Source organism: Salmo salar, unplaced genomic scaffold, assembly GCF_905237065.1.
Source record: "Salmo salar unplaced genomic scaffold, Ssal_v3.1, whole genome shotgun sequence".
NCBI classification, from domain to species: Eukaryota; Metazoa; Chordata; class Actinopteri; order Salmoniformes; family Salmonidae; genus Salmo; species Salmo salar.
The window spans coordinates 86,974-109,405 of NW_025550942.1; the positions used below are offsets into that span (position 1 = coordinate 86,974).

Here is a 22,432-nt window from a genome sequence, read left to right on the forward strand (position 1 = left end):
TCTGTCTTTCAAAGGGACCTGCATGTGTAGAAATGCTACGATCACACGCCATCACACACAGCATGAATATAACGTGGAGGGGATAGATGTCAAACCTGTCAGACACAATCCAATAACCCATGTATCGAAGAAAAACTAATACTGGAAAAATACATATAGATTTCCTACCCCTATATTGAAAAACAAATATTAAAACGATTCTCCCCTGTTTGAGAGCTTGTAGTCAGTCTCTTGTCTTGTAGTCAGTCTCCTGTCTTGTAGTCAGTCTCCTGTCTCTCCTGTCTTGTAGTCAGTCTCCTGTCTCTCCTGTCTTGTAGTCAGTCTCCCGTCTCTCCTGTCTTGTAGTCAGTCTCCGTCTCTCCTGTCTTGTAGTCAGTCTCCCGTCTCTCCTGTCTTGTAGTCAGTCTCCCGTCTCTCCTGTCTTGTAGTCAGTCTCCCGTCTCTCCTGTCTTGTAGTCAGTCTCCCGTCTCTCTCCTGTCTTGTAGTCAGTCTCCTGTCTTGTAGTCAGTCTCCTGTCTCTCTCCTGTCTTGTAGTCAGTCTCCTGTCTTGTAGTCAGTCTCCTGTCTTGTAGTCAGTCTCCTGTCTCTCCTGTCTTGTAGTCAGTCTCCTGTCTCTCTCCTGTCTTGTAGTCAGTCTCCTGTCTCTCTCCTGTCTCTCTCCTGTCTTGTAGTCAGTCTCCTGTCTCTCTCCTGTCTTGTAGTCAGTCTCCTGTCTTGAAGTCAGTCTCCTGTCTCTCCTGTCTTGTAGTCAGTCTCCTGTCTTGTAGTCAGTCTCCTGTCTTGTAGTCAGTCTCCCGTCTCTCCTGTCTTGTAGTCAGTCTCCCGTCTCTCCTGTCTTGTAGTCAGTCTCCCGTCTCTCCTGTCTTGTAGTCAGTCTCCCGTCTCTCTCTCCTGTCTTGTAGTCAGTCTCCCGTCTCTCTCTCCTGTCTTGTAGTCAGTCTCCTGTCTCTCTCCTGTCTTGTAGTCAGTCTCCTGTCTCGTAGTCAGTCTCCTGTCTCTCCTGTCTTGTAGTCAGTCTCCTGTCTTGTAGTCAGTCTCCTGTCTTGTAGTCAGTCTCCCGTCTCTCCTGTCTTGTAGTCAGTCTCCTGTCTCTCTCTCTCCTGTCTTGTAGTCAGTCTCCTGTCTTGTAGTCAGTTTCCTGTCTCTCTCCTGTCCTGTAGTCAGTCTCCTGTCTCTCTCCTGTCTTGTAGTCAGTCTCCTGTCTCTCTCCTGTCTTGTAGTCAGTCTCCTGTCACTCCTGTCTTGTAGTCAGTCTCCTGTCTTGTAGTCAGTTTCCTGTCTCTCTCCTGTCTTGTAGTCAGTCTCCTGTCTTGTAGTCCGTTTCCTGTCTCTCTCCTGTCCTGTAGTCAGTTTCCTGTCTCTCTCCTGTCCTGTAGTCAGTCTCCTGTCTCTCCTGTCTTGTAGTCAGTCTCCTGTCTCTCCTGTCTTGTAGTCAGTCTCCTGTCTTGTAGTCAGTCTCCTGTCTCTCTCCTGTCTTGTAGTCAGTCTCCCGTCTCTCTCCTGTCTTGTAGTCAGTCTCCCGTCTCTCCTGTCTTGTAGTCAGTCTCCCGTCTCTCCTGTCTTGTAGTCAGTCTCCTGTCTCTCCTGTCTTGTAGTCAGTCTCCTGTCTCTCTCCTGTCTTGTAGTCAGTCTCCTGTCTCTCTCCTGTCTTGTAGTCAGTCTCCTGTCTCTCTCCTGTCTTGTAGTCAGTCTCCTGTCTTGTAGTCAGTCTCCTGTCCTGTAGTCAGTCTCCTGTCTCTCCTGTCTTTTAGTCAGTCTCCGGTCTCTCTCCTGTCTTGTAGTCAGTCTCCCGTCTCTCTCCTGTCTTGTAGTCAGTCTCCTGTCTCTCTCCTGTCTTGTAGTCAGTCTCCCGTCTCTCTCCTGTCTTGTAGTCAGTCTCCTGTCTCTCTCCTGTCTTGTAGTCAGTCTCCCGTCTCTCCTGTCTTGTAGTCAGTCTCCCGTCTCTCCTGTCTTGTAGTCAGTCTCCCGTCTCTCCTGTCTTGTAGTCAGTCTCCCGTCTCTCCTGTCTTGTAGTCAGTCTCCTGTCTCTCTCCTGTCTTGTAGTCAGTCTCCTGTCTCTCCTGTCTTGTAGTCAGTCTCCTGTCTCTCTCCTGTCTTGTAGTCAGTCTCCTGTCTCTCTCCTGTCTTGTAGTCAGTGTCCTGTCTCTCTCCTGTCTTGTAGTCAGTCTCCCGTCTCTCCTGTCTTGTAGTCAGTCTCCTGTCTCTCTCCTGTCTTGTAGTCAGTCTCCCGTCTCTCCTGTCTTGTAGTCAGTCTCCCGTCTCTCCTGTCTTGTAGTCAGTCTCCTGTCTCTCTCCTGTCTTGTAGTCAGTCTCCTGTCTCTCTCCTGTCTTGTAGTCAGTCTCCTGTCTCTCCTGTCTTGTAGTCAGTCTCCTGTCTCTCTCCTGTCTTGTAGTCAGTCTCCCGTCTCTCCTGTCTTGTAGTCAGTCTCCTGTCTCTCTCCTGTCTTGTAGTCAGTCTCCCGTCTCTCCTGTCTTGTAGTCAGTCTCCCGTCTCTCCTGTCTTGTAGTCAGTCTCCCGTCTCTCCTGTCTTGTAGTCAGTCTCCTGTCTCTCCTGTCTTGTAGTCAGTCTCCTGTCTCTCTCCTGTCTTGTAGTCAGTCTCCTGTCTCTCCTGTCTTGTAGTCAGTCTCCTGTCTCTCTCCTGTCTTGTAGTCAGTCTCCCGTCTCTCCTGTCTTGTAGTCAGTCTCCCGTCTCTCTCCTGTCTTGTAGTCAGTCTCCCGTCTCTCTCCTGTCTTGTAGTCAGTCTCCCGTCTCTCCTGTCTTGTAGTCAGTCTCCTGTCTCTCCTGTCTTGTAGTCAGTCTCCTGTCTCTCTCCTGTCTTGTAGTCAGTCTCCTGTCTCTCTCCTGTCTTGTAGTCAGTCTCCTGTCTCTCTCCTGTCTTGTAGTCAGTCTCCTGTCTTGTAGTCAGTCTCCTGTCCTGTAGTCAGTCTCCTGTCTCTCCTGTCTTTTAGTCAGTCTCCGGTCTCTCTCCTGTCTTGTAGTCAGTCTCCCGTCTCTCTCCTGTCTTGTAGTCAGTCTCCTGTCTCTCTCCTGTCTTGTAGTCAGTCTCCGTCTCTCTCCTGTCTTGTAGTCAGTCTCCTGTCTCTCTCCTGTCTTGTAGTCAGTCTCCCGTCTCTCCTGTCTTGTAGTCAGTCTCCGTCTCTCCTGTCTTGTAGTCAGTCTCCCGTCTCTCCTGTCTTGTAGTCAGTCTCCCGTCTCTCCTGTCTTGTAGTCAGTCTCCTGTCTCTCTCCTGTCTTGTAGTCAGTCTCCTGTCTCTCCTGTCTTGTAGTCAGTCTCCTGTCTCTCTCCTGTCTTGTAGTCAGTCTCCTGTCTCTCTCTCCTGTCTTGTAGTCAGTCTCCTGTCTCTCTCCTGTCTTGTAGTCAGTCTCCTGTCTCTCCTGTCTTGTAGTCAGTCTCCTGTCTCTCTCCTGTCTTGTAGTCAGTCTCCCGTCTCTCCTGTCTTGTAGTCAGTCTCCTGTCTCTCTCCTGTCTTGTAGTCAGTCTCCCGTCTCTCCTGTCTTGTAGTCAGTCTCCCGTCTCTCCTGTCTTGTAGTCAGTCTCCTGTCTCTCCTGTCTTGTAGTCAGTCTCCTGTCTCTCTCCTGTCTTGTAGTCAGTCTCCTGTCTCTCCTGTCTTGTAGTCAGTCTCCTGTCTCTCTCCTGTCTTGTAGTCAGTCTCCGTCTCTCCTGTCTTGTAGTCAGTCTCCCGTCTCTCCTGTCTTGTAGTCAGTCTCCCGTCTCTCTCCTGTCTTGTAGTCAGTCTCCCGTCTCTCCTGTCTTGTAGTCAGTCTCCTGTCTCTCTCCTGTCTTGTAGTCAGTCTCCTGTCTCTCCTGTCTTGTAGTCAGTCTCCCGTCTCTCCTGTCTTGTAGTCAGTCTCCGTCTCTCCTGTCTTGTAGTCAGTCTCCTGTCTCTCCTGTCTTGTAGTCAGTCTCCTGTCTCTCTCCTGTCTTGTAGTCAGTCTCCTGTCTTGTAGTCAGTCTCCCGTGTCTCCTGTCTTGTAGTCAGTCTCCTGTCTCTCCTGTCTTGTAGTCAGTCTCCTGTCTCTCTCCTGTCTTGTAGTCAGTCTCCTGTCTTGTAGTCAGTCTCCTGTCTCTCTCCTGTCTTGTAGTCAGTCTCCTGTCTTGTAGTCAGTCTCCCGTCTCTCCTGTCTTGTAGTCAGTCTCCCGTCTCTCCTGTCTTGTAGTCAGTCTCCTGTCTCTCCTGTCTTGTAGTCAGTCTCCTGTCTCTCTCCTGTCTTGTAGTCAGTCTCCTGTCTTGTAGTCAGTCTCCTGTCTTGTAGTCAGTCTCCGTCTCTCCTGTCTTGTAGTCAGTCTCCCGTCTCTCCTGTCTTGTAGTCAGTCTCCCGTCTCTCCTGTCTTGTAGTCAGTCTCCTGTCTCTCCTGTCTTGTAGTCAGTCTCCTGTCTCTCTCCTGTCTTGTAGTCAGTCTCCCGTCTCTCCTGTCTTAACCTATCGGCCCAGTTGACACACTGCTAAAGGGTTGGGTTTAAAACATGGCCCAAAAGGACAACAAAACCAAATTCACTTCCCTTTCTTGAATGATATTTCACAACCACCAGACCACGTTTACCGTACACACACACACACACACACACACACACACACACACACACACACACACACACACACACACACACACACACACACACACACACACACACACACACACACACACACACACACATAAATGCACGACACAGAACTCTTCTTCTTGTCCGTTCATGCTTTACAAAACAAAATATGGCGACTGTCCGTTTGTCTGTCCAGTTCTCTCGTCTCAATAAAGTTTTCCCCACGCAGTTTGTCGTTAGTCCCTCCAGTAAAAACTCCCCAGTACATTTCCAGCTCTGCTATTGGTTGGGGAAGAACTCTTCCATCCAACCGTCACTTGAGTCCAAGTCCGCCCCTGTCCCGTCGGCCAATCCGAACCCCCCGCCCGACGGGCGCCACCTGCCCGCCCCGTATCCATAAGATGACAGGTCCTGACTAGACGTCCTCTGGTAGCCCTGAGGCTGACCTCCGACCCCTACCCCTCCTTGTCCCACATACCCTCCTCCACCCCCACCTCCAGGGCCCACCCCCATCGCCGGCCCCTGTCCAAACGCCCCCATGTTGGGCACGCCCTGGCCCATCACCCCCTGTCCCGGCATTACCATGGGTCTGGGCTGGTTGGTCCTGGGCTGTCCTGGTCCAGCCATGTGAGGGGCAATCATGGGCCCGGCCATGCCCGCCGCAGGGTTCATAGCCCTGGGGTCCATGGGCTGGCCCTGACCCATAGCCTGGGGGTGGGGGGTGTCCCTGTGGGTGCCCAGGGAAGTGTTGCTTGGCCAGGCGTGGGTGTGGAGGCTGTTGTCCCGGTCCAGGCTGCATGGAGCCGTAGCCCCCCTGGGCCGAGCCAAAGCCCACCATATCACCTGTAGTCCTGCCTGGTCCTCCTACCCCTCCTGGCCCTCCCATCCCCTGGAGGGACTGCCCCTGCTGGGTGGCCACCCTCCCATCCCTCCCTGTGGTCCTCCTCCTCCAATTCCCAGCATGCCCTGCAACCTCTGGGCCTGGGCTTTGGGCGGGCCCTTGAGGGGCTGCTGGGACATTGAGTTCATCATCATCCCCTGTGGTCCTCCGTATCCTCCTCCACCTCCAACCCCTCCTCCTGCCTGCCTCTGGGCCTGCGCCGCTGGGTTGTGTCCTGGTGGAAGACCCATGGAGGCCTGGACGCTTTGGTTCTGTTGGTGCTGCTGCTGCATCATTTGGCTCATGGAGGGGTTGAGGCTGTAGAGGGACTGCTGGCCGGCTCCCTGCCCGCCGTAGGGGAGGCCCATGTCGGGTTGTGGGCCCACCGAGCCCCCTGGGATGCCCTGGTTCATCTGGACCATCTGCTGGTTCTGTTGTTGTTGTTGTTGTTGTTGTTGGAGGAGGCGGGTGGCGCGGATGTTCTGGAGAGCCTGGCTCCTCACCGCCATCTCCTGGGGCGTTCCTGGTGGGACAGAAAGGAACGAGGAGAGGTTAGAGGTGAGAGAGAGAGAAGCAGAGAGGAGAAGAGAGAGGACAGGACGGGAGGAGAGAGAGGGGACAGGAGGGGAGGAGAGAGAGGACATGAGGGGAGAGAGAGAGAGGACAGGAGGGGAGAGAGGACAGGAGGGGAGGAGAGAGAGGGGACAGGAGGGGAGGAGAGAGAGGACATGAGGGGAGGAGAGAGAGAGGACAGGAGGGGAGAGAGGACAGGAGGGGAGGAGAGAGAGGGGACAGGAGGGGAGGAGAGAGAGGACATGAGGGGAGGAGAGAGAGGACATGAGGGGAGGAGAGAGAGAGGACAGGAGGGGAGAGAGGACAGGAGGGGAGGAGAGAGGACAGGGGGGAGGAGCGAGAGAGGACAGTAGGGGAGGAGAGAGAGGACAGGAGGGGAGGAGAGAGAGGACAGGAGGGGAGGAGAGAGAGGACAGGAGGGGAGAGAGGACAGAAGGGGAGAAGAGAGAGGACAGGAGGGGAGAGAGGACAGAAGGGGAGAAGAGAGAGGACAGGAGGGGGAGGAGAGAGAGGACAGGAGGGGAGGAGAGAGAGGAGTGTTAAAGACCAATAGAGGGGAGGAGAGAGAGGACAGGAGGAGAGAGAGAGGACAGGAGGGGGAGGAGAGAGAGGAGTGTTAAAGACCAATAGAGGGGAGGAGAGAGAGGACAGGAGGAAAGAGAGAGGACAGAAGGGGAGGAGAGAGAGGACAGGAGGAGAGAAGAGAGGACAGGAGGAGAGGAGAGAGAGGAGTGTTAAAGACCAATAGAGGGGAGGAGAGAGAGGACAGGAGGAGAGAGAGAGGACAGGAGGGGAGAAGAGAGAGGACAGGAGAAGAGAGAGAGAGGACAGAAGGGGAGAAGAGAGAGGACAGGAGGGGAGAAGAGAGAGGACAGGAGGGGAGAAGAGAGAGGACAGGAGGGGAGGAGAGAGAGGAGTGTTAAAGTCCAACAGAGGGGAGGAGAGAGGACAGGAGGAGAGAGAGGACAGGAGGGGAGGAGAGAGAGAACAGGAGGGGAGAAGAGAGAGGAGTGTTAAAGTCCAACAGAGGGGAGGAGAGAGGACAGGAGGAGAGAGAGAGGACAGGAGGGGAGGAGAGAGAGGACAGGAGGGGAGAAGAGAGAGGAGTGTTAAAGACCAACAGAGGGGAGGAGAGAGGACAGGAGGAGAGAGAGAGGACAGGAGGGGAGGAGAGAGAGGACAGGAGGGGAGAAGAGAGAGGAGTGTTAAAGACCAACAGAGGGGTCACTGAGGTTTCTGTGATCAAGTTATTCATAGTTGGTTTTAGGGCCGATTTCAAGTTTTCATAACAATCGGTAATCAGTATTTTTGGCCGCCAATTTACACCTTTATTTACCTAGGCAAGTCAGATTAAGAACACATTCTTATTTTCAATGACGGGATTCGTTTTTGCAACCTTCTGGTTACTAGTCCAACGCTCTAACCACCTGCTTTACATTGCACTCCATGAGGAGCCTGCATGGCAGGCTGACTACATGTTACGCAAGGGCAGCAAGAAGCCAAGGTAAGTTGCTAGCTTAAACTTATCTTATAAAAAACTATCAATCTTCATAATCACTAGTTAACTACACATGGTTGATGATATTACTAGTTTATCTAACGTGTCCTGCGTTGCATATAATCGATGTGGTGCCTGTTCATTTCTCATTGAATCACAGGCTACTTCGCCAAACGGGTGATGATTTAACAAGCGCATTCGCGAAAAAAGCACTGTCGTTGCACCAATGTACCTAACCATAAACATCAATGCCTTTCTTTAAAATCAATACACAAGTATATATTTTTAAACCTGCATATTTAGTTAATATTGCCTGCTAACATGAAATTGTGTCACTGCTCTTGCGTTCATTGCACGCAGTCAGGGTATATGCAACAGTTTGGGCCGCCTGGCTCGTTGCGAACTAATTTGCCAGAATTTTACGTAATTATGACATAACATTGAAGGTTGTGCAATGTAACAGGAATATTTAGACTTAGGGATGCCACCCGTTAGATAAAATACGGAACGGTTCCGTATTTCACTGAAAGAAAAAACGTTTTGTTTTCGAGATGATAGTTTCCGGATTCGACCATATTAATGAGCTAAGGCTCGTATTTCTGTGTGTTTATTATATTATAATTAAGTCTATGATTTGATAGAGCAGTCTGACTGAGCGGTGGTAGGCAGCAGCAGGCTCGTAAGCATTCATTCAAACAGCAATTTCGTGCGTTTTGCCAGCAGCTCTTCGCAATGCATTGCGCTGTTTATGACTTCAAGCGTGTCAACTCCCAAGATTAGGCTGGTATAACCGATGTGAAATGGCTAGCTAGTTAGCGGGTGCGCGCTAATAACGTTTCAAACGTCACTCGCTCTGAGACTTGGAGTAGTTGTTCCCCTTGCTCTACATGGGTAACGCTGCTTCGAGGGTGGCTGTTGTCGATGTGTTCCTGGTTCGAGCCCAGGTAGAAGCGAGGAGAGGGACGGAAGCTATACTGTTACACTGGCAATACTAAAGTGCCTATAAGAAAATCCAATAGTTAAAGGTATATGAAATACAAATCCTATAGAGAGAAAGAGTCCTATAATTCCGATAATAACTACAACCTAAAACTTCTTACCTGGGAATATTGAAGACTCATGTTAAAAGGAACCACCAGCTTTCATATGTTCCCATGTTGTGAGCAAGGCACTTAAAACGTTAGCTTTCTTACATGGCACATATGGCACTTTTACTTTCTTCTCCAACACTTTGTTTTTGCATTATTTAAACCAAATTGAACATGTTTCATTATTTATTTGAGGCTAAATTGATTTTATTTATGTATTATATTAAGTTAAAATAAGTTTTCATTCAGTATTGTTGTAAATGTCATTATTACAAATAAATGAAAGAAAAAAAAAAAAATTCGGCCGATTGATCGGTATCGGATCTTTTTGGCCCTCCAATAATCGGTATCGGTGTTGAAAAATCATAATCGGCCGACCTCTAGTTTGTTTACTTCTTATAAGGTCACCAATATTCCACATGTGAAGTACATGATGTTGTTATCCAGAATGAAGAATGGAAAGACAAGCAGAGAGAACTAGACACTGAGACGACGTGAGAGAGACTCTTTAACTCTGGAAAGGTAACACTCTGAACATTAAGTGCTGAGTGTTACGTACCAAACCAAAGTTAAAACTAAATCAACCGGAAAGGAGAATCTCTCTCCCTCTATTAGTAGCAGAAACTTGGCGTTAACAGGTCGAGCAGAGAAGGAATGCTAGCATAGCATGGAAATGTTTTTAAATCCCTCAATAAACCTCTTCTGACACCATTTCACTAATCGTCTGTCTGACTGACTCACTCACTCACTGCCAGGCAGGAACTGAATTGAGACATTAGACTGTCTCAATTCACACCCTATTCACTACGAATTGCACTACCTTTGGCCAGGGTCACATAAACCATCTAGCCATCAGTAGTGCACTATACTGGGGAATATATAGCCTGGGTACCAGTCTGTTTGTGCTACATGTCATACGTCAAACTGTTGGGCATATAACATGTAGTACAAAGAGTGGAATGTTAGCACAAAACAGGTCTGGATTATAGGCTATGGAATATCAGGGTTCCATCTTATTGCCCATAAGTAATGCACTATACTGGGGAATATATAGCCTGGGTACCAGTCTGTTTGTGCTAACATTCCAAATATGAAGAAAGAGGAAAAGGCCATTCACACAGGAGTCAATGTTTCTGACTGACAGAGTGGTATCTGCTGACGACCACGTCTTAACTACCACATCTTAACCAGGACCCAGTTGGACCCTGATCTGATACTCGTCTACAAAACAAGACCTGACAAGACGTCACTAGCTGTGTTTCCATGAACTTGTACAAAGATTTGGAGAAGGTTTGCATAGAAAACAGATGGCTGCTGAGGTGCCTTCCAATGTTACCACCCTGTGTCTATTAAAACAGCTGGATGTAATGTTGTCACATCTAAACATTGGGTGTTGGAAGTGTTTCCATTAAGGCTGACAGCCTGTCTGTCCTCCTCCTGTCTGTTTCATGTCTCAGGTAGCCAGTCTGTCCTCCTCCTATCTGTTTCATGTCTCAGGTAGCCTGTCTGTCCTCCTATCTGTTTCATGTCTCAGGTAGCCTGTCTGTCCTCCTCCTATCTGTTTCATGTCTCAGGTAGCCTGTCTGTCCTCCTCCTATCTGTTTCATGTCTCAGGTAGCCCGTCTGTCCTCCTCCTATCTGTTTCATGTCTCAGGTAGCCTGTCTGTCCTCCTCCTATCTGTTTCATGTCTCAGGTAGCCTGTCTGTCCTCCTATCTGTTTCATGTCTCAGGTAGCCTGTCTGTCCTCCTCCTATCTGTTTCATGTCTCAGGTAGCCCGTCTGTCCTTCCTCCTATCTGTTTCATGTCTCAGGTAGCCTGTCTGTCCTCCTCCTATCTGTTTCATGTCTCAGGTAGCCTGTCTGTCCTCCTCCTATCTGTTTCATGTCTCAGGTAGCCTGTCTGTCCTCCTCCTATCTGTTTCATGTCTCAGGTAGCCTGTCTGTCCTCCTCCTATCTGTTTCATGTCTCAGGTAGCCTGTCTGTCCTCCTCCTATCTGTTTCATGTCTCAGGTAGCCCGTCTGTCCTCCTCCTATCTGTTTCATGTCTCAGGTAGCCTGTCTGTCCTCCTCCTATCTGTTTCATGTCTCAGGCAGCCTGTCTGTCCTCCTCCTGTCTGTTTCATGTCTCAGGTAGCCTGTCTGTCCTCCTCCTATCTGTTTCATGTCTCAGGTAGCCAGTCTGTCCTCCTCCTGTCTGTTTCATGTCTCAGGTAGCCTGTCTGTCCTCCTCCTATCTGTTTCATGTCTCAGGTAGCCTGTCTGTCCTCCTCCTATCTGTTTCATGTCTCAGGTAGCCTGTCTGTCCTCCTCCTATCTGTTTCATGTCTCAGGTAGCCTGTCTGTCCTCCTCCTATCTGTTTCATGTCTCAGGTAGCCTGTCTGTCCTCCTCCTATCTGTTTCATGTCTCAGGTAGCCTGTCTGTCCTCCTCCTATCTGTTTCATGTCTCAGGTAGCCAGTCTGTCCTCCTCCTATCTGTTTCATGTCTCAGGTAGCCTGTCTGTCCTCCTCCTATCTGTTTCATGTCTCAGGTAGCCTGTCTGTCCTCCTCCTATCTGTTTCATGTCTCAGGTAGCCTGTCTGTCCTCCTCCTATCTGTTTCATGTCTCAGGTAGCCTGTCTGTCCTCCTCCTATCTGTTTCATGTCTCAGGTAGCCAGTCTGTCCTCCTCCTATCTGTTTCATGTCTCAGGTAGCCAGTCTGTCCTCCTCGTATCTGTTTCATGTCTCAGGTAGCCTGTCTGTCCTCCTCCTATCTGTTTCATGTCTCAGGTAGCCTGTCTGTCCTCCTCCTATCTGTTTCATGTCTCAGGTAGCCTGTCTGTCTTCCTCCTATCTGTTTCATGTCTCAGGTAGCCTGTCTGTCCTCCTCCTATCTGTTTCATGTCTCAGGTAGCCTGTCTGTCCTCCTCCTATCTGTTTCATGTCTCAGGTAGCCTGTCTGTCTTCCTCCTATCTGTTTCATGTCTCAGGTAGCCTGTCTGTCCTCCTCCTATCTGTTTCATGTCTCAGGTAGCCTGTCTGTCCTCCTCCTATCTGTTTCATGTCTCAGGTAGCCTGTCTGTCCTCCTCCTATCTGTTTCATGTCTCAGGTAGCCTGTCTGTCCCTCCTCCTATCTGTTTCATGTCTCAGGTAGCCTGTCTGTCCTCCTCCTATCTGTTTCATGTCTCAGGTAGCCTGTCTGTCCTCCTCCTATCTGTTTCATGTCTCAGGTAGCCTGTCTGTCCTCCTCCTATCTGTTTCATGTCTCAGGTAGCCTGTCTGTCCTCCTCCTGTCTGTTTCATGTCTCAGGTAGCCTGTCTGTCCTCCTCCTATCTGTTTCATGTCTCAGGTAGCCTGTCTGTCCTCCTCCTATCTGTTTCATGTCTCAGGTAGCCAGTCTGTCCTCCTCCTATCTGTTTCATGTCTCAGGTAGCCTGTCTGTCCTCCTCCTATCTGTTTCATGTCTCAGGTAGCCTGTCTGTCCTCCTCCTATCTGTTTCATGTCTCAGGTAGCCTGTCTGTCCTCCTATCTGTTTCATGTCTCAGGTAGCCTGTCTGTCCTCCTCCTATCTGTTTCATGTCTCAGGTAGCCTGTCTGGTCCTCCTATCTGTTTCATGTCTCAGGTAGCCTGTCTGTCCTCCTCCTATCTGTTTCATGTCTCAGGTAGCCTGTCTGTCCTCCTCCTATCTGTTTCATGTCTCAGGTAGCCTGTCTGTCCTCCTCCTATCTGTTTCATGTCTCAGGTAGCCAGTCTGTCCTCCTCCTATCTGTTTCATGTCTCAGGTAGCCTGTCTGTCCTCCTCCTATCTGTTTCATGTCTCAGGTAGCCTGTCTGTCCTCCTCCTATCTGTTTCATGTCTCAGGTAGCCTGTCTGTCCTCCTCCTATCTGTTTCATGTCTCAGGTAGCCTGTCTGTCCTCCTCCTATCTGTTTCATGTCTCAGGTAGCCTGTCTGTCCTCCTCCTATCTGTTTCATGTCTCAGGTAGCCTGTCTGTCCTCCTTTCTGTTTCATGTCTCAGGTAGCCTGTCTGTCCTCCTCCTATCTGTTTCATGTCTCAGGTAGCCTGTCTGTCCTCCTCCTATCTGTTTCATGTCTCAGGTAGCCAGTCTGTCCTCCTCCTATCTGTTTCATGTCTCAGGTAGCCAGTCTGTCCTCCTCCTATCTGTTTCATGTCTCAGGTAGCCTGTCTGTCCTCCTCCTATCTGTTTCATGTCTCAGGTAGCCTGTCTGTCCTCCTCCTATCTGTTTCATGTCTCAGGTAGCCTGTCTGTCCTCCTCCTATCTGTTTCATGTCTCAGGTAGCCTGTCTGCCTCCTCCTATCTGTTTCATGTCTCAGGTAGCCTGTCTGTCCTCCTCCTATCTGTTTCATGTCTCAGGTAGCCTGTCTGTCCTTCCTCCTATCTGTTTCATGTCTCAGGTAGCCTGTCTGTCCTCCTCCTATCTTTTCATGTCTCAGGTAGCCTGTCTGTTCCTCCTATCTGTTTCATGTCTCAGGTAGCCTGTCTGTCCTCCTCCTATCTGTTTCATGTCTCAGGCAGCCTGTCTGTCCTCCTCCTATCTGTTTCATGTCTCAGGTAGCCAGTCTGTCCTCCTCCTATCTGTTTCATGTCTCAGGCAGCCTGTCTGTCCTCCTATCTGTTTCATGTCTCAGGTAGCCTGTGAAAGCCAGCATGGATAGAATGCAAGAATTGTGTAATATTTGCCATGTTATAATAATTGTCATGTGCCAATGTATCACCACGGTCCGTGCCGCGGTAACCTGCACACTGGATCTGAGATAAAATGGTGAACTTGCATCCAACCAGAAAAGCAAGGAGAAGCTTTTGTTGAAATAGGTTTTTGCAAGCAGTCGGCATTTAGAATGAACTGTGTAGCCTAGTGGAGCTTTATAGTTATGTCATCACGTGCCCCGCGTCCCTTAAAAAGCATTCAGCAATCATCATTTACTCTGAAAAACACTGTTTCCCTCATCATTTGTCGCAATAAAGAAAGTTGGACAAAAGAAAACTCCACCCCTGTCGAACAAATAAAAATGTTGTTGATCTTTACAAAATGTGCCCTATATCTGCCGTTTCCATTACACGTCGCAATAATTTAAACCTGCATACTGACTCCTCTCTCTCTGTCTCCCCCTCTCTTCTGCTTCTCTCTGGTTAACTATTTCCTCCTTCTGTTAGACAGACTATATTTAATAGCTGCAAATGCCTCTATGTCTTCATCAACCTCTCTCGCTTCTAACTCCCCCTGTCTCTGTTTCTCTCTGTCACACTCTCTCTTTGTCTCTCTCTGTCTCCCTTCCTTCCTCCCTCTCAGGGAGGAGCAGATCTGTCTCTCTCTGTCCCTGACTATTTTTCTTCCTTCCTTAATTCCTCTCTCCCTCTCTCTCTCTCTCTCTCTCTCTCTCTCTCTCTCTCAGTGAGGAGCAGATCTCTCTCTCTCTCAGTGAGGAGCAGATCTCTCTCTCTCTCTCTCTCAGTGAGGAGCAGATCTGTCTCTCTCTCTCTCAGTGAGGAGCAGATCTCTCTCTCTCTCTCTCTCTCAGTGAGGAGCAGATCTCTCTCTCTCTCTCTCTCTCTCTCTCTCTCAGTGAGGAGCAGATCTTCTCTCTCTCTCTCTCTCTCTCTCTCTCAGTGAGGAGCAGATCTGTCTCTCTCTCTCTCTCTCTCTCTCTCTCTCTCTCCTCTCTCAGTGAGGAGCAGATCTCTCTCTCTCTCTCTCTCTCAGTGAGGAGCAGATCTCTCTCTCTCTCTCTCTCTCTCTCTGAGGAGCAGATCTGTCTCTCTCTCTCTCTCTCTCAGTGAGGAGCAGATCTGTCTCTCTCTCTCTCTGAGGAGCAGATCTGTCTCTCTCTCTTTCTCTCTCTCTCTGAGGAGCAGATCTCTCTCTCTCTCCCTCTCTCTGTGAGGAGCAGATCTGTCTCTCTCTCTCTCTCTCTCTCTCAGTGAGAGGCAGATCTGTCTCTCTCTCCTCTCTCTCTCAGTGAGGAGCAGATCTGTCTCTCTCTCCTCTCTCGTGTGAGAGGCAGATCTGACTCTCTCCTCTCTCTGTGAGGAGCAGATCTGTCTCTCTCTCTCTCTCTCTCTCTCTCTCTCTCTCAGTGAGAGGCAGATCTGTCTCCCTCTCTCTCTCTCTCAGTGAGGAGCAGATCTCTCTCTCTCTCTCCCCTCTCTGTGAGGAGCAGATCTGTCTCTCTCTCTCTCTCTCTCTCAGTGAGAGGCAGATCTGTCTCTCTCTCCCTCTCAGTGAGGAGCAGATCTCTCTCTCTCTCTCTCTCTCTCTCTCTCTCTCAGTGAGGAGCAGATCTGTCTCTCTCTCTCTCCCTCTCTCTGTGAGGAGCAGATCTGTCTCTCTCTCCCTCTCTCTCTCTCAGTGAGAGGCAGATCTGTCTCTCTCTCCCTCTCTCTCTCTCAGTGAGAGGCAGATCTGTCTCTCTCTCCCTCTCTCAGTGAGGAGCAGATCTCTCTCTCTCTCCCTCTCTCAGTGAGGAGCAGATCTCTCTCTCTCTCTCTCAGTGAGGAGCAGATCTCTCTCTCTCTCCTCTCTCTCTCTCTCTCTCTCTCTCTCTCTCTCTCTCTCTCTCTCATCAGGATCTGTCTCTCTCTCCCTCTCTCTCTCTCTCTCTCTCTCTCTCTCTCTCTATCTCAGTGAGGAGCAGATCTGTCTCTCTCTCCCTTTCTCTCTCTCGGAGGAGCAGATCTGTCTCTCTCTCTGACAGCGTCGCGGAACTCTGGGGATCCGGGACCGGTTGCCAAGGTAACAGGCAGAGACAGAATATTTTTTTCCGGGAGGAAATTACCAAAGAGGAGAAGCGGAACGATATGGAACGCCTACGACAGGGGGAGAGGAGAGAGAGAGAGAGAAGAGAGAGAGAGAGAGAGAGAGCGAAAGAGAGAGAGCGAGGGGGGAGAGAGCGAATACGCAGAGGAGAATCTGATTGGTCAGAGATGATATCATCTTCAACAGTGTGTGTGATAAGGTTTATGAGCAAGTGTGTATGTGGGTATGTCAGGGTTTAGGTGTGTGTGTGTGTGTGTTAGGTTTGTGTGTGTGTGTGTGTGTGTGTGTGTGTGTGTGTGTGTGTGAGAGTGTTGCACCCTTGTACTGGTTGAGCTGTGGGGTGTGTGTATGTGTATGTGTGTGTGTGTCTGCACAGTATATAAGCTTCTTGGTCAGGATGGTTGTATGTTAGTGAAAAAAGGGAGGTGGTGGATCTTGGTCAGGATATTAATATGTTATCTTGGTACTGGTTGACCTGTAGGTAGGGGGGTGTATATAGTATATAATATGTTATCTTGGTACTGGTTGACCTGTAGGTAGGGGGGGTGTATATAGTATATAATATGTTATCTTTGTACTGGTTGACCTGTAGGTAGTGGGGTGTATATAGTATATAATATGTTATCTTGGTACTGGTTGACCTGTAGGTAGGGGGTGTATATAGTATATAATATGTTATCTTGGTACTGGTTGACCTGTAGGTAGGGGGTGTATATAGTATATAATATGTTATCTTGGTACTGGTTGACCTGTAGGTAGGGGGTGTATATAGTATATAATATGTTATCTTGGTACTGGTTGACCTGTAGGTAGGGGGTGTATATAATATGTTATCTTGGTACTGGTTGACCTGTAGGTAGGGGGTGGTATATAATATGTTATCTTGGTACTGGTTGACCTGTAGGTAGGGGGGTGTATATAGTATATAATATGTTATCTTGGTACTGGTTGACCTGTAGGTAGGGGGTGTATATAGTATATAATATGTTATCTTGGTACTGGTTGACCTGTAGGTAGGGGGGTGTATATAGTATATAATATGTTATCTTGGTACTGGTTGACCTGTAGGTAGGGGGTGTATATAGTATATAATATGTTATCTTGGTACTGGTTGACCTGTAGGTAGGGGGGTGTATATAGTATATAATATGTTATCTTGGTACTGGTTGACCTGTAGGTAGTGGGGTGTATATAGTATATAATATGTTATCTTGGTACTGGTTGACCTGTAGGTAGGGGGGTGTATATAGTATATAATATGTTATCTTGGTACTGGTTGACCTGTAGGTAGGGGGTGTATATAGTATATAATATGTTATCTTGGTACTGGTTGACCTGTAGGTAGGGGGGTGTATATAGTATATAATATGTTATCTTGGTACTGGTTGACCTGTAGGTAGGGGGGTGTATATAGTATATAATATGTTATCTTGGTACTGGTTGACCTGTAGGTAGGGGGGTGTATATAGTATATAATATGTTATCTTGGTACTGGTTGACCTGTAGGTAGGGGGGGTGTATATAGTATATAATATGTTATCTTGGTACTGGTTGACCTGTAGGTAGGGGGGGTGTATATAGTATATAATATGTTATCTTGGTACTGGTTGACCTGTAGGTAGGGGGTGGTATATAGTATATAATATGTTATCTTGGTACTGGTTGACCTGTAGGTAGGGGGGTGTATATAGTATATAATATGTTATCTTGGTACTGGTTGACCTGTAGGTAGGGGGGTGTATATAGTATATAATATGTTATCTTGGTACTGGTTGACCTGTAGGTAGGGGGGTGTATATAATATGTTATCTTGGTACTGGTTGACCTGTAGGTAGGGGGGTGTATATAGTATATAATATGCTATCTTGGTACTGGTTGACCTGTAGGTAGGGGGTGTATATAATATGTTATCTTGGTACTGGTTGACCTGTAGGTAGGGGGTGTATATAGTATATAATATGTTATCTTGGTACTGGTTGACCTGTAGGTAGGGGGGGTGTATATAGTATATAATATGTTATCTTGGTACTGGTTGACCTGTAGGTAGGGGGGTGTATATAGTATATAATATGTTATCTTGGTACTGGTTGACCTGTAGGTAGGGGGTGTATATAGTATATAATATGTTATCTTGGTACTGGTTGACCTGTAGGTAGGGGTTGTATATAGTATATAATATGTTATCTTGGTACTGGTTGACCTGTAGGTAGGGGGGTGTATATAGTATATAATATGTTATCTTGGTACTGGTTGACCTGTAGGTAGGGGGGTGTATATAGTATATAATATGTTACCTTGGTACTGGTTGACCTGTAGGTAGGGGGGTGTATATAGTATATAATATGTTATCTTGGTACTGGTTGACCTGTAGGTAGGGGGGTGTATATAATATGTTATCTTGGTACTGGTTGACCTGTAGGTAGGGGGGTGTATATAGTATATAATATGTTATCTTGGTACTGGTTGACCTGTAGGTAGGGGGGTGTATATAGTATATAATATGTTATCTTGGTACTGGTTGACCTGTAGGTAGGGGGGTGTATATAGTATATAATATGTTATCTTGGTACTGGTTGACCTGTAGGTAGGGGGGGTGTATATAGTATATAATATGTTATCTTGGTACTGGTTGACCTGTAGGTAGGGGGTGTATATAGTATATAATATGTTATCTTGGTACTGGTTGACCTGTAGGTAGGGGGTGTATATAGTATATAATATGTTATCTTGGTACTGGTTGACCTGTAGGTAGGGGGGTGTATATAGTATATAATATGTTATCTTGGTACTGGTTGACCTGTAGGTAGGGGGGTGTATATATATAAATATGTTATCTTGGTACTGGTTGACCTGTAGGTAGGGGGTGTATATAGTATATAATATGTTATCTTGGTACTGGTTGACCTGTAGGTAGGGGGGTGTATATAATATGTTATCTTGGTACTGGTTGACCTGTAGGTAGGGGGGTGTATATAGTATATAATATGTTATCTTTGTACTGGTTGACCTGTAGGTAGTGGGGTGTATATAGTATATAATATGTTATCTTGGTACTGGTTGACCTGTAGGTAGGGGGTGTATATAGTATATAATATGTTATCTTGGTACTGGTTGACCTGTAGGTAGGGGGGTGTATATAGTATATAATATGTTATCTTGATACTGGTTAACCTGTAGGTAGGGGGTTAGTATATAATATGTTATCTTGGTACTGGTTGACCTGAAGGTAGGGGGGGTGTATATAGTATATAATATGCTCTCTTGGTACTGGTTGACCTGTAGGTAGGGGGTGTATATAATATGTTATCTTGGTACTGGTTGACCTGTAGGTAAGGGGGTGTATATAGTATATAATATGTTATCTTGGTACTGGTTGACCTGTAGGTAGGGGGGTGTATATAGTATATAATATGTTATCTTGGTACTGGTTGACCTGTAGGTAGGGGGGTGTATATAGTATATAATATGTTATCTTGGTACTGGTTGACCTGTAGGTAGGGGGTGTATATAGTATATAATATGTTATCTTGGTACTGGTTGACCTGTAGGTAGGGGGGTGTATATAGTATATAATATGTTATCTTGGTACTGGTTGACCTGTAGGTAGGGGGGTGTATATAGTATATAATATGTTATCTTGGTACTGGTTGACCTGTAGGTAGGGGGTGTATATAGTATATAATATGTTATCTTGGTACTGGTTGACCTGTAGGTAGGGGGGTGTATATAGTATATAATATGTTATCTTGGTACTGGTTGACCTGTAGGTAGGGGGGTGTATATAACATGTTATCTTGGTACTGGTTGACCTGTAGGTAGGGGGGTGTATATAGTATATAATATGTTATCTTGATACTGGTTGACCTGTAAGTAGGGGGTGTATATAGTATATAATATGTTATCTTGGTACTGGTTGACCTGTAGGTAGGGGGTGTATATAGTATATAATATGTTATCTTGGTACTGGTTGACCTGTAGGTAGGGGGGTGTATATAGTATATAATATGTTATCTTGGTACTGGTTGACCTGTAGGTAGGGGGGTGTATATAGTATATAATATGTTATCTTGGTACTGGTTGACCTGTAAGTAGGGGGGTGTATATAGTATGTTACCTTGGTACTGGTTGACCTGTAGGTAGGGGGGTGTATATAGTATATAATATGTTATCTTGGTACTGGTTGACCTGTAGGTAGGGGGTGTATATAGTATATAATATGTTATCTTGATACTGGTTGACCTGTAGGTAGGGGGTGTATATAATATGTTATCTTGGTACTGGTTGACCTGTAGGTAGGGGGTGTATATAGTATATAATATGCTATCTTGGTACTGGTTGACCTGTAGGTAGCGGGGTGTATATAATATGTTATCTTGGTACTGGTTGACCTGTAGGTAGGGGGGGTGTATATAGTATATAATATGTTATCTTGGTACTGGTTGACCTGTAGGTAGGGGGGTGTATATAGTATATAATATGTTATCTTGATACTGGTTGACCTGTAGGTAGGGGGGTGTATATAGTATATAATATGTTATCTTGGTACTGGTTGACCTGTAGGTAGGGGGGTGTATATAGTATATAATATGTTATCTTGGTACTGGTTGACCTGTAGGTAGGGGGGTGTATATAGTATATAATATGTTATCTTGGTACTGGTTGACCTGTAGGTAGGGGGGTGTATATAGTATATAATATGTTATCTTGGTACTGGTTGACCTGTAGGTAGGGGGGTGTATATAGTATATAATATGTTATCTTGGTACTGGTTGACCTGTAGGTAGGGGGTTGTATATAGTATATAATATGTTATCTTGGTACTGGTTGACCTGTAGGTAGGGGGGTGTATATAGTATATAAAATGTTATCTTGGTACTGGTTGACCTGTAGGTAGGGGGGTGTATATAGTATATAATATGTTACCTAGGTACTGGTTGACCTGTAGGTAGGGGGTGTATATAGTATATAATATGTTATCTTGGTACTGGTTGACCTGTAGGTAGGGGGGGTGTATATAATATGTTATCTTGGTACTGGTTGACCTGTAGGTAGGGGGGTGTATATAGTATATAATATGTTATCTTGGTACTGGTTGACCTGTAGGTAGGGGGGTGTATATAGTATATAATATGTTATCTTGGTACTGGTTGACCTGTAGGTAGGGGGGGTGTATATAGTATATAATATGTTATCTTGGTACTGGTTGACCTGTAGGTAGGGGGGTGTATATAGTATATAATATGTTATCTTTGTACTGGTTGACCTGTAGGTAGTGGGGTGTATATAGTATATAATATGTTATCTTGGTACTGGTTGACCTGTAGGTAGGGGGGTGTATATAGTATATAATATGTTATCTTGATACTGGTTGACCTGTAGGTAGGGGGGTGTATATAGTATATAATATGTTATCTTGGTACTGGTTGACCTGTAGGTAGGGGGGTGTATATAATATATAATATGTTATCTTGGTACTGGTTGACCTGTAGGTAGGGGGTGTATATAGTATATAATATGTTATCTTGGTACTGGTTGACCTGTAGGTAGGGGGGTGTATATAGTATATAATATGTTATCTTGGTACTGGTTGACCTGTAGGTAGGGGGTGTATATAGTATGTTACCTTGGTACTGGTTGACCTGTAGGTAGGGGGGTGTATATAGTATATAATATGTTATCTTGGTACTGGTTGACCTGTAGGTAGGGGGTGTATATAGTATATAATATGTTATCTTGGTACTGGTTGACCTGTAGGTAGGGGGGTGTATATAATATGTTATCTTGGTACTGGTTGACCTGTAGGTAGGGGGGTGTATATAGTATATAATATGTTATCTTGGTACTGGTTGACCTGTAGGTAGCGGGTGTATATAATATGTTATCTTGGTACTGGTTGACCTGTAGGTAGGGGGGTGTATATAGTATATAATATGTTATCTTGGTACTGGTTGACCTGTAGGTAGGGGGGTGTATATAGTATATAATATGTTATCTTGATACTGGTTGACCTGTAGGTAGGGGGGTGTATATAGTATATAATATGTTATCTTGGTACTGGTTGACCTGTAGGTAGGGGGGTGTATATAGTATATAATATGTTATCTTGGTACTGGTTGACCTGTAGGTAGGGGGGTGTATATAGTATATAATATGTTATCTTGGTACTGGTTGACCTGTAGGTAGGGGGGTGTATATAGTATATAATATGTTATCTTGGTACTGGTTGACCTGTAGGTAGGGGGGTGTATATAGTATATAATATGTTATCTTGGTACTGGTTGACCTGTAGGTAGGGGGTTGTATATAATATATAATATGTTATCTTGGTACTGGTTGACCTGTAGGTAGGGGGTGTATATAGTATATAAAATGTTATCTTGGTACTGGTTGACCTGTAGGTAGGGGGGTGTATATAGTATATAATATGTTATCTAGGTACTGGTTGACCTGTAGGTAGGGGGTGTATATAGTATATAATATGTTATCTTGGTACTGGTTGACATGTAGGTAGGGGGGTGTATATAATATGTTATCTTGGTACTGGTTGACCTGTAGGTAGGGGGGTGTATATAGTATATAATATGTTATCTTGGTACTGGTTGACCTGTAGGTAGGGGGGGTGTATATAGTATATAATATGTTATCTTGGTACTGGTTGACCTGTAGGTAGGGGGGAGTATATAGTATATAATATGTTATCTTGGTACTGGTTGACCTGTAGGTAGGGGGGGTGTATATAGTATATAATATGTTATCTTTGTACTGGTTGACCTGTAGGTAGTGGGGTGTATATAATATATAATATGTTATCTTGGTACTGGTTGACCTGTAGGTAGGGGGGGTGTATATAGTATATAATATGTTATCTTGGTACTGGTTGACCTGTAGGTAGGGGGGTGTATATAGTATATAATATGTTATCTTGGTACTGGTTGACCTGTAGGTAGGGGGGTGTATATAAAATGTTATCTTGGTACTGGTTGACCTGTAGGTAGGGGGGTGTATATAGTATATAATATGCTATCTTGGTACTGGTTGACCTGTAGGTAGGGGGTGTATATAATATGTTATTTTGGTAC

General features: G+C 46.4%; 1 protein-coding gene across 1 annotated transcript in view; it reads right to left on the bottom strand.

Annotated features, from left to right (window-relative positions):
• Nucleotides 1–4,828: 4,828 nt before the first annotated feature.
• Nucleotides 4,829–22,432, bottom strand: part of LOC123740637 (mastermind-like protein 3) — a gene marked incomplete at its 5' end in the record, with an annotated part of 56,717 nt that continues 39,113 nt past the window's right edge. Inside the window, 2 exons of the mRNA XM_045714149.1 lie at nucleotides 4,829–5,363; nucleotides 5,418–5,952. Of these exons, the coding sequence (XP_045570105.1) occupies nucleotides 4,829–5,363; nucleotides 5,418–5,952 (1,070 nt within the window). The remainder of the gene's footprint in view (nucleotides 5,364–5,417; nucleotides 5,953–22,432) is intronic.